The 20,532-nt window shown below is 48.1% G+C and overlaps 1 protein-coding gene across 1 annotated transcript in view; it reads left to right on the top strand.

Moving 5' to 3' along the window:
* The window catches only part of CCDC146 (coiled-coil domain containing 146), an 897,036-nt gene that overhangs the window by 399,115 nt on the left and 477,389 nt on the right, over positions 1-20,532 (top strand). The window contains exon 7 of the mRNA XM_069229681.1: positions 17,204-17,277. Within this exon, the coding sequence (XP_069085782.1) occupies positions 17,204-17,277 (74 nt within the window). The remainder of the gene's footprint in view (positions 1-17,203; positions 17,278-20,532) is intronic.

Below are 20,532 nucleotides of genomic sequence, written 5' to 3'. Positions count from 1 at the left end.
TATACATACTTCTATGTGGATAAGGTGTTGTTGAGGACCAAGGCTGCTTTCTTGCCGAAGGTTGTTTCACCCTTCCATATGAGTCAGACTATTACTCTCTCCTCTTTTTATCCTCCACCTCATCCTTCGAAAGAGGAAGAAAGGCTACATCGTTTGGACCCGAGAAGAGTGCTGAGCTTCTTCGTAGACAGAACGAAGGAGTTTAGATTGGAGGATCAACTCTTCATTAGGTACGTGGGAAAGAGGAGAGGAAGGGCAGTCCACAAGAAAACGCTCTCCAGGTGGGTCATTCTTTGCATTAAGCTATGTTATTCTCTGGCAAAGAAAGAACCCCCTGATGGAATAAGAGCTAATTCCACCAGAGCTAAGTCGGCCTCTTCGGCTTTGGCTAGGGGTGTTCCTGTGGTTGACATCTGCAAGGCCGTAACTTGGTCATCCCTCCACACTTTTGCAAAACATTATTGCTTAGATTCGGAGGTTAGGAGAGATGGCCATTTTGCACGGTCAGTGCTGCAGGATTTCTTGGTTTAACCATTCAGGCACCCTCCACCTAGTGCGGTACTGCTTTGGGACTCTATTCAATGAGTGAGGAAACCACAGGTAGTTGTATCCATCAGAAGAACGAGTTACTTACCTTCGGTAGCGCCTTTTTTGGTGGATACACTAGCTACCTGTGGATTCCTCACGGTCCCACCTGCCTCCCCGTTGCTTGTCTGGTCTTTACCAAGTTATCCTTGGGTGAGCTCCTGTTGGAATTTTATTTTATTATTTTCATATGTATTAAAAAAAAAAAAAAAGAATTTGTGAAGATGCTATACATAGTCTAAATGTATATATATTTTTGCGTATTTCCATATTTGAGCTGATGTTTTATCTATTTGATATAATTAATTAAATATTGTTGTATAAGTATTTGTTTCAGAGAGATATATATATATATATATATATATATATATATATATATATATATATATATTTCGCTGGTATTTGTCGGTTCTTCTCAGAGGCACGTAAAAAATGTTGGTACTGACGTTGGCACGTCGGCGAGGACCTCTTATTGTCTGTATGACGTCAGACGGCGTCCCGTGGGCAATTGTGACGTCCTCGTCGACGTGCAGAAGCTAGGAAGAAAATTTCCGTCGGAAGCTGGCACAGGGGGAAAATTCAATGAGTGAGGAATCCACAGGTAGCTAGTGTATCCACCAGAAAAGGCGCTACCGAAGGTAACTCGTTCTTTAAGTTATTAGGATGTTAAAAACATGCTAACCATGTTAGAACATTTCTTGCTGTTGTCAACGACTATGACATGCATCGCTGCATTTCTTTTTACATTCTGTGTGGTTACTGTTCACATTTTATGCACTTTACTAGGATTTAAAAATTAAATTTTTTAAAGTACCTCTCATTTCTTAGTGCTATTTTGAGTGTGTTTTCAACAACGAAAGAGGGTTTAGTGTTCCACTGTGTCCCTAAATCCTGTGGGATTGATTGTTACCAGAAACATTTCCTGTGCAGGATTGCTCAGTAGGTTGTGTATGGGTGCAGTTCAATTGGATTTCTAATTTGTATTGTTGCATTGGTGCATTGACCAGGTCCTTGTGCCATGGGGTTAGAAAGCCTACTCCTGCAGCTCTTTTGTGGGGGAGGGGTCATAAAGAACATATCTGTAAATAATTCAAGAAATTACCTGTATCTGTCAAGGGCATGCAGTAAAACTAATTGCACTTTCAGGTCTAAATAGCTGAACTCCTGCAGCCAACTAAAGTACGTTACTGTCCCTAAATAATAACATTTATAACTTGTTTAAATAAAGCTTGCAACCACAGTTTGTACAGTTTAGTATTTTTCAACTGAATATTTTTTTTTTTTACTGACCTTGGAAGTATGAAGTGTTGATAGTATTTCAGCCTGTGAGTTGCTTCTCATAAAAAAGTGGTTACCTGTGAGTATACAACTGTTAAGGCTATATGGCCATCATTTATGGTTCAGTGTTAAGCTTCTTGTCTGTGCCCACTCTTCAAGGCCAGCACCATCTGCTAGAACAGCAGCAACTTATGGTTCAACATCCAGAGAGACCTTCCCTGGTGAGCTTTCCCAGGTACTAGTGGTGAAGCAGGCTCACAGGTCGCTCAGCCCGGGGCCGTCGCCGGGGACACCAGCACGCCCAGTCATTGTGCGCTTATTAAACTATGGGGACAGGGACACAATACTTCGACTAGCTATAGAGTGTCGCCCTGTGGTATATACCAACTCCGAGCTCAGTATCTTTCCAGACTACACTCCTGGGGTGCAGGCTGCTTGCAGGGTGTTCCTTCCTGTCAAGTGCACTTTGAGACAGACGGATGCTAATTATTCCCTCATTTACCCGGCCAAATTGCGAGTGCTGCACAAGGGCAAGTGAAATTTTTTACAGACCTGAAACAGGCACCCAAATGTGCTAAAACTATTCCCAAAAAGGCGCTGCTGGACTTCTCGCAGGTTGGCTGGGAGGGGAAGGTAGCAATACCCCCGTGGACATTGACAATGATTAAAATCATTTTGGTGCTGGAGGCCACCGGAGATCTTGAACTGCGTTCTGGGGCTGGTTGGGATTTGATCTATGCTTAACGTTTGGTGCAGCCTGTCTTGTAGTATGACTGACACTACGATGCTCCTGCCTACCCACCCTAACCGGTTAACGGATGGCCTCGCCGAAGCCCTGCTGGATGAGTCCAATCAACTTTATTGCTATGTTGTGGTGTATGAGTTTGGGTGTGAGTGGGTTTGCTGGGCTGGCACAATTAGGGGGGGGGGTCAGTGTAGGTGGGGCCTGTAATGTTCATTATTGGGGTTGTTGGTTTTGTCTCTGTTCCCCCTCCCTCTCTTCACCTCCATCCCGCAGCTGATACTTCATGTGTGGTAGATGGGGGAGCTATGCGATTTGATAGACTATTGGGATGTCACATAAAAATGTGACTCCTGTTCGATGCCTCACTTGGAATGTCAGGGGGCTGAATGATGGACACAAGATGAGAATGCTGTTGGCTTATATGCGGCGCCATGTGATTGACATCTGTATACTGCAGGAGACTCACCTGGTCGAGGCCACGAGATCTAGGGTGCAGGCTGGCTGGATTGGTGAAAGTCATGTAGTGGTATACTTGAGCTATGCTCTGGCAGTGGCAATCCTGATTAGGGAGGAACTGCAATGGCGTACAGAATGTGTCTGCAGACCCGCATGGTTGTTATGTCATGTTGCAGGGAACATTGCAAGATAGGCCATTTTGTCTGGTGTCGGTCTATGGCCCCAATGTTGATGACCCTGAATTCTTTGGGGAATTATGGCGACTGATTGGCTTTTTGGGCTCTGGGTCTTTACTATGGGGTGGTGATTTCAATGTGGTATTGGACTCTGAGACAGACCGCGAGAGCTGGGCCAGGCCGCAGCATGCGGCGGCTGCGAGGGCCTTGCCCATATCATGGCTGAGGGTGCTCTGGTAGACCTATGGAGGGCGAAACATGGAGCAGAAAGGGAGGGTACGTGTCCACTACATGCATGGCAGCTGGTCCAGAATAGACAGGTGGCTTGGTGCCAGGGATGTGGAGCTCTGGACGAAGTCAATTGAGCAGAAGCCCCATACCCTGTCGGATCATTCGCCGGTCATGCTGGAACTGCTCATGCCTGGGGGCTCCAGCTGCGAAATCTCATGGAGGTTGCCCTATGGAGTGTTGACAGATCAGACCTTTAGGGAAGAGATACGTGCGCTATAGTGGACTACTTTGCTGTCAATCAGGGATCTGTATCCTCGGCGGGCACTTTATGGGAAGCTTTCAACGTCTTAATTTGAAGGATTTGCCTCGCTAAACAACACATGGTGCTTAAGGCGGGGGAGCTGGTGAGACTGGAGGCACAGCTTGCTGGCCTGGAGAAACGATTGGCTTCTGGCTGGTCTGGTGGCCACCTGGCTGAACTCAGGGAAGAGCTGACTCTGTATGAGAAGGTGGCACTTCGTGAGGTCTGCTTTCTGGCCATGGAAGCTAAGGTGAGGAGATATGGAGAGGGGCTGGTGGAACGCTGGCTGCTATGCTCCGCAGGCCAGGGGCCTGAAACTATATTATGGAGTTGACTGACTCGGTGGGAGTACTCCTCACCGGTACTGAGGAGGTCGAGCGTGTCTTGACTGACTTTTACTCGGACCTGTATGCTGAGCAGGCGGGAACGAACTCTGAAGCAACTACTGATTACTTTGAGGCTATTAGCCTGCGTTGGCTTGAGAACTCGCACAGACAATATCTAGATGCCCCCTTCTCGGTAGATGATGTGGTTCAGGCTATACGTAGTTTACCGGGTTACAAAGCCCCGGGACTGGACGGTCTGACGCTGGCCTTCTATAGGGAATATGCAGATAAATTGGTGCTGCACCTCCTAGCGGTGTATGCAGAGGCGATTGAGAAAGGTGCTCTTCAGGCCTCGTTGCGGGAGGCTCTCATCGTGACAATCTTGAAGCCCGGAAAGGACCCTTGTAGTTGCGATTCATATCGGGCACTTTCGCTAATTAACATAGACAATAAGATTCTGGCGAAACTCATTGTGGCCCAATTACAGCCCCTGCTCCCTTCTTTGGTGCTGCCCGACCAGTCTGTCTTTGTGCTGGGATGTTCGACATTATATCATCTCCGCACCGTCTTCGCGATATCCCGTATGATCGGCCCTGAGGATCACATGGTGGCGGTCTTTCTAGATGCCACTAAGGCATTTGATTCTCTTGCGTGGCCATACATGTTTGATTTGTTGGCTAGGGTGGAGCTGAGTCCTAGGTTCATCCATTTGATCCGCCTGTTGTACTTGAAACCAACTAGCAGACTGAGAATAAATGGGATGATGTTGGATCCCTTCCTGATTGCCAGGGGCACTCGCCAGGAATGTCCACTCTCGCCACTGCTATCTGCGGTGGGGATGGAGCCGCTTGCGACAACATCATAATCATAGGGGACTGGGGTTCAGACAGCGTCCAATACTGGTTTCTATGTATGCGGATGATGTTGCATTGTATGTTTGCGACCCGCAGCTACACCTCGACATATTGATGGGTGAAACAGTTCAATTCAGCCGGATCTCCGGGATCACAATTAATTGGTCAAAGTCTGTGGTGTTGCCCTTCTCTGATGCTATGCCGCAGTGCCACTCTGGATACCCCCTCAGTTGGGCAGATGGGCCAGTGCGGTATTTAGGTATTTGGGTGAGCTGGAAGGCGGAAGAGTTGTGGTCAGCCAGTTACAGCAAGGCCATTTCGTGGCTGGAAGATAAGGTGGCGGCTTGGCGTTAGCTGCCGCTCTCGCTGACTGGACACATCGCGATAGCGAAGATGGTGATTCTGCCCAAGTTCTTGTATCTCTTTGTTAATCTACCTCTTGTCCTCAAAACTAGCTACCTGAAAAGACTCAAATCCTTGCTTGTGGCTCTTGCATGGGCAGACGGGCAGTCCAGAATTTAATGGGAAACTGACTCTTCCATTCAAACAAGGGGGCCTGGCGGCCCTGGATCTTGAACTTTATTACAACTGTCCGCAGGCCCATTTTGTGCACTTCTGGCTGCACCCCATACAATATTTACTACACCTGGCTCCTGAACATGACTCTCTGTGGCCCGATAGGTTATCTGTGGTTGTCTCAACGTGGAGTGGATACTGTGTTATGTTAGACGCGGGCCTGGGCGATGCTGTTGAAATGCACCAAGGTAAGCAAGCCATGTGTGCCTTTGATTCCGGTGCGGTATGTTGCGGGCCTGTCTCTGGAGGATGGCCAACTGTATGAGTGCCTCCGTGAGTTAAATATGACTACTCTGGGGTCTTGGTTTCCGGAGGGGATGTTTATCACCTTGGAGAATGCACTTGGTGCCTCACATGACACTGCGCTGTACTGATTACTTTTCTTTAAAATCAGAGTCATGCTGCAAGCACGGTACTCCTGCACGGTGTGTTGAGCATTGGAAATAGTACATTCAGCACCGTCCCCGCATAGACTAATCACAAATCTATATGTTAGTATGCAGAATACAGAGACTCCTGTTGAGTCTAAAGCTAAGCCTCATTGGGAGGCGGATCTGGGTGAGACCATCCCAGACAAGGTGTGGCGGTGTTGTTGCACGCAGATGCGGGAAGTCTCCCCCCAACTATAGATTGCGCCTTATTCATTTGAACTTTTTAAGCTGCTTGTATTATACGCTGAGTAGACAAAAGAGAATGGACATTAGGGCGGACGCTAGATGCGAGCGGTGTTTTGCCCCTGAAGTGGACTTCCTACATTTGGCGTGGGGCGCTGCAAGACTACTGGACAGAGGTGCTGCGGGTGCTTGAAGAGATGACTGAGCTCCTGCTGCCGCGCACCCCTAGGATCGCCCTCTTGGGATATGTTGAGGAGATACCCTCTGCGTACAGGAAGTTAGTGGGAATGCTGCTGCTGTTGGCTAAGTGTAGGGTAGTGCTGTGCTGGTGGAGGAAACGGACTTGCGGTGTAATGAATGGCTGAAGGATGCCATGTACTGCCAGGAACAACTAATGATATACTGGGAGCTGATGCCTGAGGGTTCCCGCCTGCGAGCTATATGGGCCCCCTTGAGATCCTTTCTTGGGACCTGAACATAAGGCGGTAAATAGCCGTTTTTCGCATCCCCCTGGTTATTGTATAGTAGAAGGCCCCCATTTGGGTAACAAGCTATAGCTCCCCATAAGTGGGAGACATGATGGCTGCGCTGACCGCCCCCATCCCATTTCTCCCATCTCCCCTCTCCCCATCCTCTGTTCCGTTTTTTGCATTCAAATGTGACCCGTATTGACGGTACTCATATAATGAGCCAACTTCTTCTATTGATTGCTTTAAAGCTTGATTGCCTGTTTATTATCACTATGGGGCTTATTAACTGATTGTTTACTGCGTTGTATGAGACGTAAGGAGCCATACTCTGCTTGGTTGTGTTAGCTAACAAATGCAATAAAATAAATAAATAAATAAAAAAATCCAGAGAGACTGCAGCACTTGACCACAGCCATGCATACCTAGGAACACACACCATATGGTGCTCTGTAGTAATTTATACAATAATTATTCTCTTCAGAAGCCATACGCTACCTCTGTTCTGTGGGCAGATTTGTCCTGCTAGGTCTTGAATACCTTATCATCCATTCCTCCTCAAATTGCTTTAATCAATTCATCTTGTTCTAGAAACTTTGATTTGAACCTTCACTCCTGGCTGGGGGTGTCCTTTTAGCAGGCCACAAAGGAGAGGGAGAGGATCAACTGCTTACCATCACTCAATGAGTCCTTTTCCGGAGTAAGGAGAATTTATAGGATGACAATCCCTATTAATCTTCATCTTCAGTGATTCACAGTTAACATTCGTCATAATAGGATTCCCCCTCTGGGGGGGGGGGGGGCGTGGCCTTAGGGGCCAACATGGCGGGCACACTCTAAACAGGCTCCAGCATGAGACACAGTTTATCCTGTGGTTTCCCCACACACAGGCGCCGCACAGAGAAGTATTTGGCGGTCTGTAACTGTTGGGGCACACAAGACCAGAGAATTGATTTGGCGGCTGATAACGCAGCCTGGGACTCGCTGGTTTACTGTGCGCGGCCCTCCGCCATGAGGAGGAGTCAGGGCTGCCCTGCCAGCGAGCGGAGGAGGTTGACGATGGGGGGGGGAACGAAGTTGAGGATCCTGAGGGGGCGGTTGCTGGCCCATGAAGGTGCCCCTGCTGATGGTGTGGGGGGGGGGGGCGGGGGGGGGTACTCTAGGGGCCCATGACGCTAAAGTGGTGCCCGCCCCTGGTGAACAAATAAGCGTGAGAAATTGGAGGCGTGTGAGCTCGGGCTGTGTGGTGGAGGCTCAGATGCTGCGCGCCTCCTGGGGATGCGTCTCCGACGTGGCGGTGTCTGCAGGAATGCTGGGGGCCCGGAAGAGTTCGGGCCCTGAGGTGAGCCGGCCATGGTTGGATTGCTGCTGTGTGGATGGAGGAGAGGAGCAAGGACAACGAACAGTGCACAGAGAGCGGGAGTGGACGGGCTCCCGCATTGAGAGGTGCTGTTGAGGGGAGAGGCGTTCTTCGGAGGGAGCCTCAGGCACTATTTCTCCCTCCCCACCATGAGATTACCACACGGATGGCCCCCGAGGGGAAAGGAGAGAGAGCGGGCAGTTATTGCCATACTTCCCTGTCTGGAGCAGTGTTTGTGGACTGACATTGCTGTGCTGCTCAAGGAACGGCTGGTGGGAACACACACACACACTATATGACCCTGCTACACTGTGATCGTGGACTGTGCCCTGGCCCTCATTGTAGATGTCACCTGAATTGCACCATCTTGGAGGTGCCAGCAGCGGTGTGAGCTGATTGTGACCGCTACATTGCGCACTGCAAACTATTGTGACCGCTACATTGCGCAATGTATTCTGTCCCACCGAGGAGATAGGTGAGACCTGTTCCCAGACGCCTGCAGTATGGGAAAGTTGTGCTTCAGGACAGGTAGTGGCTCCTCAGCTCAGAGCACTGGTTCTCCATCTTCGATGGATGCAAACTAAATGTGATGCTGGAGGCGGTGGAACTCCTTGGCACGTCGCTAGATCCAACAAGATCGTCCCTGGAGCAGACGTTCAACACTGTGGCGACTGACCTCAATCTGCTCCATGCGGCCCACCGTTAATTGGCTGATAAAACACACACCATGGAACACACCTTGCACGAACTTACCCCCAAAACCCAACGAGTAGAAGCTTCAGTGCAATCGTTGTTTGATAGGATGGCTGCTCTGGGGCGTAGAGTGGAGGACTCAGAGGGGCGCTCCTTGAAGAATAACATTGGAGTGGTGGGTTTGCCAGAGGGGGTTGAGAGAAGTGCCCCTGTGTCTTACATGGAAAAATGTACAAAAGAACTGGTCCCTGCTGGGGCACTTACGCCATAATTTGTTGTTTTTTTACTGTTGAGCGAGCGCACCAGGTGTCGGCACGGCTTCTGTCGCCAGAGTCAGGCCTGCGCTCTTTTTTGTTTTGCTTATTACAGTATGCTGACAAAGACTCCATACTCTGTGAAGCAATGGCATTACAAAACATACAGGTTGACGACGCTAAGGCCATGCTGTTCCCCGATTACACTATTGCTATACAAAAGCAAAGGAGCTCCTTCCTGGCCGTGAAACGACAAGTCTGCACCCTCAATTTGAAGTATTCTCTTCTTTACCCGGCAGGACTCCGGGTGGTGGCTCAGGGACAGTCAAAAGTTTTTTGCTACACCTGAGGCGGCCTGGGAGTGGCTGGAGGAAACAAACCAGGCCCAAAGGCCTACATCACCGGAGGCATGAGGCAGAGAACGGAGGAAACGATCCGGCTGCTGTCGAGCCAAGTCTTCAAGGCGTTTGTCACATGCTCCTGATCTTGAACCGATTATACGGGACCGGTGAAGTGCATTACAGTTAGCAGCAGCCATTGGAGAGCCGGCTCATTTTTCGGATCTGGAGGAGGGAACTGACACGGTAGTAGCGAAGATGAGTCATTGAGTGGTAGCCGCTCAGAGCCAGAGACTGTAACCCCCCGGATGTGATACCGCAAACGGCAGATGACATTGTATGAGTTCTAAACCCTTTTGATATTGCTGCAACCTCCTGTTGCAAATACACACTGTTTTTTAACATGGACGCTATGCGCGAACATATACCTGACGGCCATCTGAGTGCCCGGGTGCCTGGAGGAGAGCCTTGTGAACTCCATTTTTACCCTTGCTTCTTTCTGACTAGCATTTCACCTGCGGGAAGCCCGTTCCCTCCCCTCCCCTCCCTTCCCACTGCCCCCACCCCGCCGCACGGCTTCTCTCCTTCTGTCTATGCTTGCTTCGCCACACTTGCGGAGCTGGGACGCACTCCCTTCTGGGAGATACTGTACGCGGCTCAATGTGCTATTTCCCTGCAGCGTGTGCCGGACAGCAATAGGTGACTGGGTTCTTTGTGTTGGCACACTGTAAGGAAATGCCTCCTTGGCATGGTTACCCCCTGACTTTTTGCCTTTGCTGATGCTAAGTTATGATTTGAAAGTGTGCTGAGGCCTGCTAACCAGGCCCCAGCACCAGTGTTCTTTCCCTAACGTGTACTTTTGTTTGAAACAATTGGCACACCCTGGCATCCAGGTAAGTCCCTTGTAACTGGTACCTCTGGTACCAAGGGCCCTGATGCCAGGGAAGGTCTCTAAGGGCTGCAGCATGTCTTATGCCACCCTGGGGACCCCTCACTCAGCACAGACACACTGCTTGCCAGATTGTGTGTGCTGGTGGGGATAAAATGACTAAGTCGACATGGCACTTCCCTCAGGGTGCCATGCCAACCTCACACTGCCTATAGGTATAGATAAGTCACCCCTCTAGCAGGCCTTACAGCCCTAAGGCAGGGTGCATTATACCATAGGTGAGGGCATAAGTGCATGAGCACTATGCCCCTACCGTGTCTAAGCAAAACCTTAGACATTGTAAGTGCAGGGTAGCCATAAGAGTATATGGTCTGGGAGTCTGTCATGCACGAACTCTACAGCACCATAATGGCTACACTGAAAACTGGGATGTTTGGCATCAAACTTCTCAGCACAATAAATGCACACTGATGCCAGTGTGCATTTTATTGTAACATACACCCCAGAGGGCATCTTAGAGATGCCCCCTGAAACCTTAACCGACTACCAGTGTAGGCTGACTAGTTTTAGCAGCCTGCCATACACCAGACATGTTGCTGGCAACATGGGGAGAGTGCCTTTGTCACTCTGTGGCTAGTAACAAAGCCTGTACTGGGTGGAGGTGCTTCTCACCTCCCCCTGCAGGCACTGTAACACCTGGCGGTGAGCCTCAAAGGCTCACCCCCTTTGTTACAGCACCCCAGGGCACTCCAGCTAGTGGAGTTGCCCGCCCCCTCCAGCCATGGCCCCACTTTTGGCAGCAAGACCGGAGGAGATAATGAGAAAAACAAGGAGTCGTCACTGGCCAGTCAGGACAGCCCCTAAGGTGTCCTGAGCTGAGGTGACTCTGACTTTTAGAAATCCTCCATCTTGCAGATGGAGGATTCCCCCAATAGGATTAGGGATGTGCCCCCCTCCCCTTGGGGAGGAGGCACAAAGAGGGTGTAGCCACCCTCAGGGCTGGTAGCCATTGGCCACTAACCCCCCAGACCTAAACACACCCCTAAATCGAGTATTTAGGGGCTCCCAGAACACAGCAAGATAGATTCCTGCAACCTAAGACGCTGAAAAACCTGCAGAGAAGACGGAGACACCAACTGCTTTGGCCCCAGCTCTACCGGCCTGTCTCCCCACTTCTAAAGACACTGCTCCAGCGACGCGTACCACAGGGTCCAGCGACCTCTGAAGCCTCAGAGGACCACCCTGCATCTAAAAGGACCAAGAACTCCTGAGGAGAGCGGCTCTGCTCCACAACGACTGCAACTTTGCAACAAAGAAGCAACTTTGAAGAACACACGTTTCCCGCCGGAAGCGTGAGACTTTGCACTCTGCACCCGACTCCCCCGGCTCGACTTGTGGAGAACAAACACTACAGGGAGGACTCCCCAGCGACTGTGAGCCCGTTAGTAGCCAGAGTTGACCCCCCTGGGCCCCCACAGCGACGCCTGCAGAGGGAATCCCGAGGCTCAACCTGACTGCGACTGCCTGCTTTAAAGACCCGACGTCTGGTAAGGACACTGCACCCGCAGACCCCAGGACCTGAAGGATCTGACCTCCAGTGCAGGAGCGACCCCCAGGTGGCCCTCTCCCTTGCCCAGGTGGTGGCTACCCCGAGGAGCCCCCCCCTTGCCTGCCTGCATCGCTGAAGAGACCCCTTGGTCTCCCATTGAACTCCATTGCAAACCTGATGCATGTTTGCACACTGCACCCGGCCGCCCCCGTGCCGCTGAGGGTGTACTTTTTGTGCTGACTTGTTCCCCCCCCCCCCCCCGGTGCCCTACAAAACCCCCCTGGTCTGCCCTCCGAAGACGCGGGTACTTACCTGCTGGCAGACTGGAACCGGGGCACCCCCTTCTCCATTGAAGCCTATGCGTTTTGGGCACCACTTTGGCCTCTGCACCTGACCGGCCTTGAGCTGCTGGTGTGGTAACTTTGGGGTTGCCCTGAACCCCCAATGGTGGGCTACCTTGGACCCAACTTTGAACCCTGTAGGTGGTTTACTTACCTGCAAAACTAACAAATACTTACCTCCCCCAGGAACTGTTGAAATTTGCACTGTCTAGTTTTAAAATAGCTGATTGCCATTTGTGCCAAAACTGTACATGCTATTTTGCTGATTCAAAGTTCCTATGATACCTGAGTGAAGTACCTTTCATTTAAAGTATTGATTGTAAATCTTGAACCTGTGGTTCTTAAAATGAACTAAGAAAATATATTTTTCTACACAAAAACCTATTGGGCTGGAATCGTCTTTGAGTGTGTGTTTCTCATTTATTGCCTGTGTGTATGTACAACAAATGCTTAACACTACCCTCTGATAAGCCTACTGCTCGACCACACTACCACAAAATAGAGCATTAGAATTATCTCTTTTTGCCACTTTCTTACCTCTAAGGGGAACCCGGACTCTGTGCATGCTATTTCTTACTTTGAAATAGCACATACAGAGCCAACTTCCTACACACACCTCACGCAGACCCCCCTGTAGGCAGTTTCTTAACTCCCCATTAGTTGAACTGTGTCAATAGGTTTGGAAGTTTGGGCGGGAGCAGTTTGTCTTTCTGCCCTTATGATATTTGTGCTAGCCGTTTTGGTGCTATCTGTTTGCACCTTGTTGCATTGATTTGTTGTTGAATGGAGCCTCTATCATCACCTTCACCCTGCGGCTTACCCACCATCCATGATGTAACCTGATGACTGCCCCCTCCCTGATTCTGCAGCAGGTACGCTATTTATTCATACCTCAAAAGACACTCTGTACTCATTGGCTTTTTACAGGAATCGCACCTTATGATGTTAGAGGCCACTAGGCTGCTGAGACGCTTCCGCGGACAGCTATTTGCAACACATTTCTCCTCTTTTGCTAGAGGAGCTCTCATATGGATTAAACCAGGTACTTCCTTTCTGGCTGCAGAGCAAGTAATAGACGCTGATGACCATTATATATTTGTACGCGGCCCTTTAAATGGCTGAGCCCTAATTTTAGGATCAATATATGCACCAAATACAGAACAAGCGTCCTTTTTGCACAAACTGTCTGGTGTCCTGTCCCACTAGAGTGATATCCCGTGGCTTCTGGGAGGAGACTTTAATAGTGTCATTGACCCTGGCTTGGACTGCTCCTTCCCACGGTGCCTGCAGAATATGCTGCGCCATCGCTGCATAACTGGCTTCAGCATTGGAACTTAGCAGATGTTTGGCGCCACTGTCACAGTCAGGATTGTGTATACTCCTACTATTCCGCCCCACACAACCTTTATGTGCGTCTAGACAGAACCATCTGCACTGAAAACCTAATGCCCACCATATCGCACATGGACTACTTCGGCCGTACACACTCTAGCTACAATCCACAATACTTGCAGATGGTAGAGGATAATCTAGTTCCGACTATACCCACTTGGCATTTACAGCCAGAGGCGCGCTGGTGGACCCTCTCTTTCGTGAGTCTCTTGGAAGAGCCGTCGCTGCATACTTAGACAACAATGCCCAGACGGCCTCATCGAGGCACCTGGAACGGGATGTGCTTAAGGTGACCCTGCGGGGCCACTGTTTGGGTGTGCAGTGGAACATGCGCAAGACGATTGAGGCCAGTCTGGCGTGAATAGAGGAAACTCTTTTGGGTCAAGAAACACATGCGCTGCACGACCTGGAGGGGCGACCCACCCTAGCGGATAGTGACAGGAACGTATATCCCTGTTGGAGCGCCTCTCGATGCCTTAATTACGTTGCACACTCAGCCCGTATTCATACTGCGGTGGAACAATCCGTGTTATTACTAGTGTGGCTGATACAGCAGGAGGGCGCAGCCACCCCAATAGTGGCGTTATGCTCTGTGGTGGGTAACTTGCTGCATACCCAACGAGAAATACATGGTGAGCTTACACATTACTATACACACCTGTATCAGTCTACAGTATCGGTGAGCCTTGTGGAATATGATGCATTTCTTAATTCACATCGTTTGCCTCGCCTCATGGATGATCAGCGAATGGAATTAGAGGAACCCTTAACACTGACTGAATTGCAGGAGAGTCAATGTGCCCTAGCCACTGGTAAGACCCCGGGCCCAGATGGACTCCTAACTGAATTTTACAAAACCTTCGCTCACTTGATTTCCCCAAACTCCTGAAGGTTTATGAGAAGGCACACTGTGGCTGCGCGCTCTGCTTCTCAGCGTGAGGTGCTGCTAATTTCACTTCCAAAACCTGGCCCAGATCCAACTCTGTTGGGCTCTTATAGACCGCTGGCCATGCTCAACACGGATCATAAGATACTGGCTAAGGTGCTCACCGCGCACTTAGTACCTTTGGTCCCCACATTGGTCCACCCAGACCAGAATGGGTTTGTACCCTCCCGCAACACATCATTGAATATCTGTTGCTTTTTCTGTGTAATGAAGTATTCCACGCAGGCCTGGCTTGTTGCTGGATGTCTGGTATTGGGCCTTGAAATGGCCTTCGATTCTCTGGAATGGCCATTTTTATTTCAACTCCTGATTCGTTACGGTTTTGGCCCTGGTTTATTTAGACTAGTGCGACTATTATACACACACCCTCTGTTCAGAGTAGGAACTGGTTCTGTTATCTCCGATCCGATCTCAATGGGCAGGGCACTCAACAGGGCTATCCCCTTTCCCCATTACTCTTTTTGTTAGCTATAGAGCCTCTGGGAGCAGAACTCCACAGCCGCGGGGCAGGCTGGGGCAACCCACTGGGGGACGCCTACATGTCGTGTCCCTATATGCGGATGATCTACTTCTTTATTTTAGAACCATCTCAGATGTCCCTACCGAGGTTGCGGAAGTGTTGCAACACTTTGCCTCCCTGTCAGGCCTGCTTGTTAAATGGGGCAAATTGTGTTTGTTCCCATTTCATCCAGAGTTAAGGGACCCGGCCTTGCTGCTTTCTGGGGTTCCAGTTCTCTGGCAACCCAGCACATTCAGATATCTTGGGATCAGAATATACCACTCGGCCTCTGATTTGCATGACAGAAACCTTAAGAGTGCAGTTACCTCCATCCGCACGCAAATAGCCTTCTGGTAGATGCTGCCGTTATCTGTGATGCAGTGAGTGGCCCTGCTGAAGATGGTAGTACTTCCCGCTCTTTTATACTACTTCTCCAACCTGCCCATTTATATACTGGCAAAGTTTTTTTTAGAGTTAGAGCCCAGGATGAGAAGGTTCATAGGGAATACTGCCCGCTGTCGTGTAGCATTGGCAAAATTATATGTGCCGCTTGATAGAGGCGGTTTGGCAACCTAACATAACCTAACCTAGAACACTATTACCTGGCCACCCAGCTACAGTGGGTGACCAGCTGGCTTTCAGGTCAACAGTTACCGGACACAGCCACAACAAGGCTGCAGTGGACCTTGGCCAGTATATTTCATTTATTCCACCCAAATACACCCACTAGGACACCGGATTCCCTGTTTTAGGGGTGGCGCACCGGTGCTATCGTAGGAATCTTATACATTCACTGACTCCTTATGCACCAGCACTGGCCCTATTGGGTACCCCAGGAACACTACTCCTACGTCGGCAGCAGAGCTGGAACCCTGGCATATAGCCGGATTACACTCATTAGGTGACCTACACATGGAGGGCACACTGGTTTCCTTTGACACTGTGGCAGCGGAGACCGGTCTACTGCTGGGACAGTTTGTGCTTTATAATTCATTGAAGGCATCCTTGTCGCATCACTGGGGAGACATCTTGACGGAACTGCCAACTCACCTAACTATCCAATGTATTCAGGTTATGGGTCGAGGCGCACACCTGGTACATTGGCTAGTTAGCGCGCTACAAATACATACCGCACCTACACATGCCTGTCTGCGTGCCCAGTGGGAAGGCGACCTCACCCGGCTCATCATAGATAGGGAATAGGAGATGGCACAGAAATGCATGTTCCGCAGAATGCACGCTTCCGCCTGATCCAATTTTACATATTAAATAGGGCATATCTCACTCCTGAGAAGGTTAACAGGTATTTTCACCAGACTGATGCGTCCTGTCCCTGATGTACGTTGGTTGCAGCCGATTTCTTGCACATGATGTGGTTGTGTCCCTCATTGTGCGCCTACTGGTGAGGTGTGACCTCCCACCTTTCTACCTGTATGACACGCCCAGCATTAAATAACTGGTAAGCATGCCTATTGGTATTATTCCCCAGGTCTAGGAAATACAAGGCAACCTCCTGTTTCTTGTACCTGGGACTTTTGACAGCAAAGCGTCTCATTACAAAGAGATGGAAGGCGTCTGAACCTCCACCTCTGGTGGCGTAGCTACGCTTTTTCTCAGTGTGGGTGCGAGCTGAGGGGGCAGTATTACGCAGGGAGGATACCCAGGGGCGGCACAAGTGTCCATTGTCCGCTAGTTGGGAAACCATGCTCACTGAACTTGAGATGATACAGGAGAACCTGAGTGAAATCTGGAGGCGTAGAGGCGCAGTATGCATTGTTTACCGAATGGGGGGGCAGTCTGCGAGCCTGCTGCGGGGAATTGTACAGCATTAGAAGTCTGAATTGCTGCATAGCCTTGCCCCTAGGAAGCGGGAAGGACTGAGTGGATGCGTTGGGTGGGTGGAGGGGAGTTGAAATGTGGGTGAGATTCTGTTAATAGGCACTGGTTATGTTTGTTAAACGCACTGCTGTTATCACTTGCTATCCTAAGTTATGCAGAAGTGCACATCAGAAAACAGACCCATCCTTTAGATATACTGCAATTGCCCTGACAGGCATGATTACTCTAGACAAGAATGTATAATGAATATATATATATGTATTTCTGTACCTAATTGAGATGTGTCTCATTGTTCCTGATTATACTTAAACGTTATAATGTGTAAACCATGAAGATCAGAAATATGGGCTAATTCCTTACAAAGTAAAAGTGGCCATTTTTCAGAACCTTGTGAAATTTTCTAAGTGTAACTTCCATTATTTCCTACTTGGGAAATTATTTTCTAATAATGTGCACTGAATTCATTATTTTACTTCATTTGTGTTTATCATCAGAATGAGTTGGTGCAGCTTCAAAATATTCCCCCTCAGCTTGCGAAGGAGATGGAGAAGATCAACCGCAAAATGACGTATGGTTCAAATTTTGTCTACTAAAATACTACATATTGTTTTTGTAACTATACCTAAATAAAATGTTGGTTGAGTATCCAATCAAGTAAAAGCACCCCCAGTCAGTTAAATCAAATGGATATAATAGGTTTACTTTGAATCAAATTTCATGAATTGATTACTACCAGAACTTTGCATGGTTTTGGATTCAGTGTGTCAAACCACTTTGGGTTCCTATTATACTTTAGGTGTGCAACTCACCACAATTTAAAGACAAAATCGTAAATTGGAGTTGTTGTTTCTTTGAGTTCTCCTTTAATAGCTATTAAAAGAATGGATAACTCCCAGAATGTTAATGATTTAATCTAGTGTGAGCTGTTTCCAAGTGATGTATTAGAATTAACTCCATTTTGTCAAGTTACATGTTTACATCTGTTCTATTCTTCTCTTTTTGTAAATTACCAAGTTAGTTTTGAAAATTGAACCCTAATTAGAATCATTCCTTACAATAGATATGTTTTATTTCTAACACTACTAAATAAAAACTGCATGTTTTTGTTTAAAAAAAAAAAAAACTAGGCTTTTCAAAGTATAAATTCATACCCACATCCTACTATTCAGGACCTTGATTTTCATAAACAGTAGAAATGTCAGTCTTTACTAAGGCATATATCAAATGCTCGTATAAAGAATGTGTGAGCTGGAAATGCTAGGAGAACGGTGATAGCAGTTCTGTCAAAAACATCTCCGCTATGGTGCAATGGCGTCCCTTTCCTTCTTGGGGGAATTTGATTTCCTTGAAAGTACGAGGTTTGAGAAACAAGTACTTGTGTCGTCTTGATCAAAGAAACGGAAGAAATTAAAGGTTTTAAGAGTCTTATCCCCAAGTTATCACCACAGTGTGCACAAAGTTTGTCTTGTTAGCAGGCATCAGGGCTGTTAATAACTGATTTCCGTCATCATCATCATCTTCTTTATTTTGGCAACTTGCCATAAAATCACAAATACATACAAAGTTAAATAGAGATTACCTTTAAACAAAATCTATTAAAATCCATATAATAGGAGAAAATCGAACCACTAGCAGCAAGAATGAAAAATGTCCTAGCTATTGTAACAGAATGTGCGGGGATTAGACTTTTTTATTTTGCACCAGCAGCCATCAGTCAACATTTCAATAATTTGCATAAATTAGATTTCCCATGAAACACTGGGAATGAAAAACAGAAACAGTCCATCCAATCCGAGGCCAGCATGTCCCTGAAGACCTCCTGCAGAAATTCTCTCCCCCTCTTTCTTCCTGGGAACACAGCTCAGAAAACTGGACATTAATCCTGTTAAGAAGATTCTGACCCTGAAAGAAAATAACACCTATATAATACCTGTTTTCTGATTCGGTCTCACTACAGAGTTATCAGAATCATGAGAAAACTTTCAGCCATAACATGCAGACAGTATGCACAAGATAAGAATAGACAAGCATTGTTGCCTGCAACATTTAATCCTGACTGTAAGGTCCTTTTAAGGATGTACTTGAAGGAGGGAGAAGCAAGTTGAAATTCCATTTAAAGGGTGGGCTAATCCTTGCCTCCGTTTCCTTAATAGAATTAAAACTTTCTGTTACGATAGCTAGGACAATTTTTCATTCTATGTCAGGCGAGGACTAGGTTGGCTTAAAGCTTTTTCCACTACCAAGGATGCCAGGTTAGGTACATGTGTAAAATAAAACCTCTTGAAAGTCGAATCTGAGGACCAATCTGCAGCATTGAGAACATCCTCCAAGCTGGCTCCTAATGAAAAGTCCTTGGGTGCCATTTCTCCCCTAACCAAGTGAGCACCAAACTTGGAATTATCAATACCTGCTTCTTGCACAGTCCGTCTGACCCACCTGGCAATGGTAGGGGAAGAAGCTGCTTTGTGGGGTTTGGTAAGAGCAATAAGCAATTGTCATTCGCCTTGTGGACGGATGTCTATTGTCATGAACTCATAAGCATTAATTGAACGTAGCATACACAATTTTGGAAACTCTGGAAAAGGACATGAACCACTTTTGAATTAGATTTTGTTCTCTTGGAAATGTAAAAGGTTACTCCTTCTGGAGTGTACTCTCTACCTGTTAAGTCCAGAGCACGTACATCCAAGACATAACACCAAACACAGTAGCATAGCCGGTTTTGCTGACATCTGCTTCCTTGACAAAAATATATTTGAAGGCCATAATTTAAAAAAATGTAGGACTTGATTAATTTCCCATAAGGCAGAAGACTTAGATTGGGGGGGAGGTGGACAGATAACCTGATTCCTTGGAGAAGTTTGCAAACCAGCGGGTGACTATCCAAAGGGAAATGATCTGCTGAGATGGCTGACCGAAAGGTATCGATAAACCTGTAAGACAGACCTTCTGAGGCTAAAGGTGCAAGAAAAATCAAGATATGGACATCATTCGACCCGACTGGATCCACCTGCCTTTGGTGACAAAAACCCAACCATCTAGACCAGGTCAAGTGGTATCTTTTATGTGTGCTGTCTGCCCAAGATTTGGCCAGTAACAAGGCATCTTCTCGAGAAATACCTGGAACTTCCCAGTGTTCCCTGTAATCCTCCATGCCATGAGACCGAGGGAACCGAAGAGAACAAGCAGATGCTGATTCCCCTGGGGATCCCGGATGACATGCAGAAACATGTGGAGAGGGATTGGAAAAACCCAAGAAAGTTCCATCAGAACTGGAAACCAAACTTGAGATCTCCAAACTGGGGTGATCACCACCAGATCCATCAACTGCATTCAAACCTGCGTGAACATCCTCATTATCATGGAGAATGGGGGAAATGTAACCTTTCTCCTTGCTCCAATGCTGGAGAAAAGCATCTGTTTCTATTGCATCCGGACACCAACTGCAATACCCATCCAGTTGGCAGTCCAGCCGAGAGGCGAATAGATTGATTGTGAAGGTGCCCCATCTGGACTGGATCATGTGAAACACTTGTGGATGTAGTTGCAAAAGGCTGGTACCCTACCAATGTCGGGATTGCCAGTCTGCAGCCTGATTGAATTTGCCAGGAAGGTGACCGCCGAGATCGAAATCCAGTTGGCAAGGCAATAAGTCCAAAACGTCCATGCCAAGTCCGAGAGACTCATCACTTGATCTCATCCCTTCCAAATGGTTGATGTAGCGAACCGCTGCTACATTGCCCATTTTGAGAAGGGCACATCATTAGACCCTGTGATTGGTGTAACATTTCACTGTGAAATATCCCGCCATCCGTTCCAGATA

Source organism: Pleurodeles waltl, chromosome 4_1, assembly GCF_031143425.1.
Source record: "Pleurodeles waltl isolate 20211129_DDA chromosome 4_1, aPleWal1.hap1.20221129, whole genome shotgun sequence".
Lineage (NCBI taxonomy): Eukaryota > Metazoa > Chordata > Amphibia > Caudata > Salamandridae > Pleurodeles > Pleurodeles waltl.
This window is presented reverse-complemented; position numbering and strand designations above follow the sequence as displayed.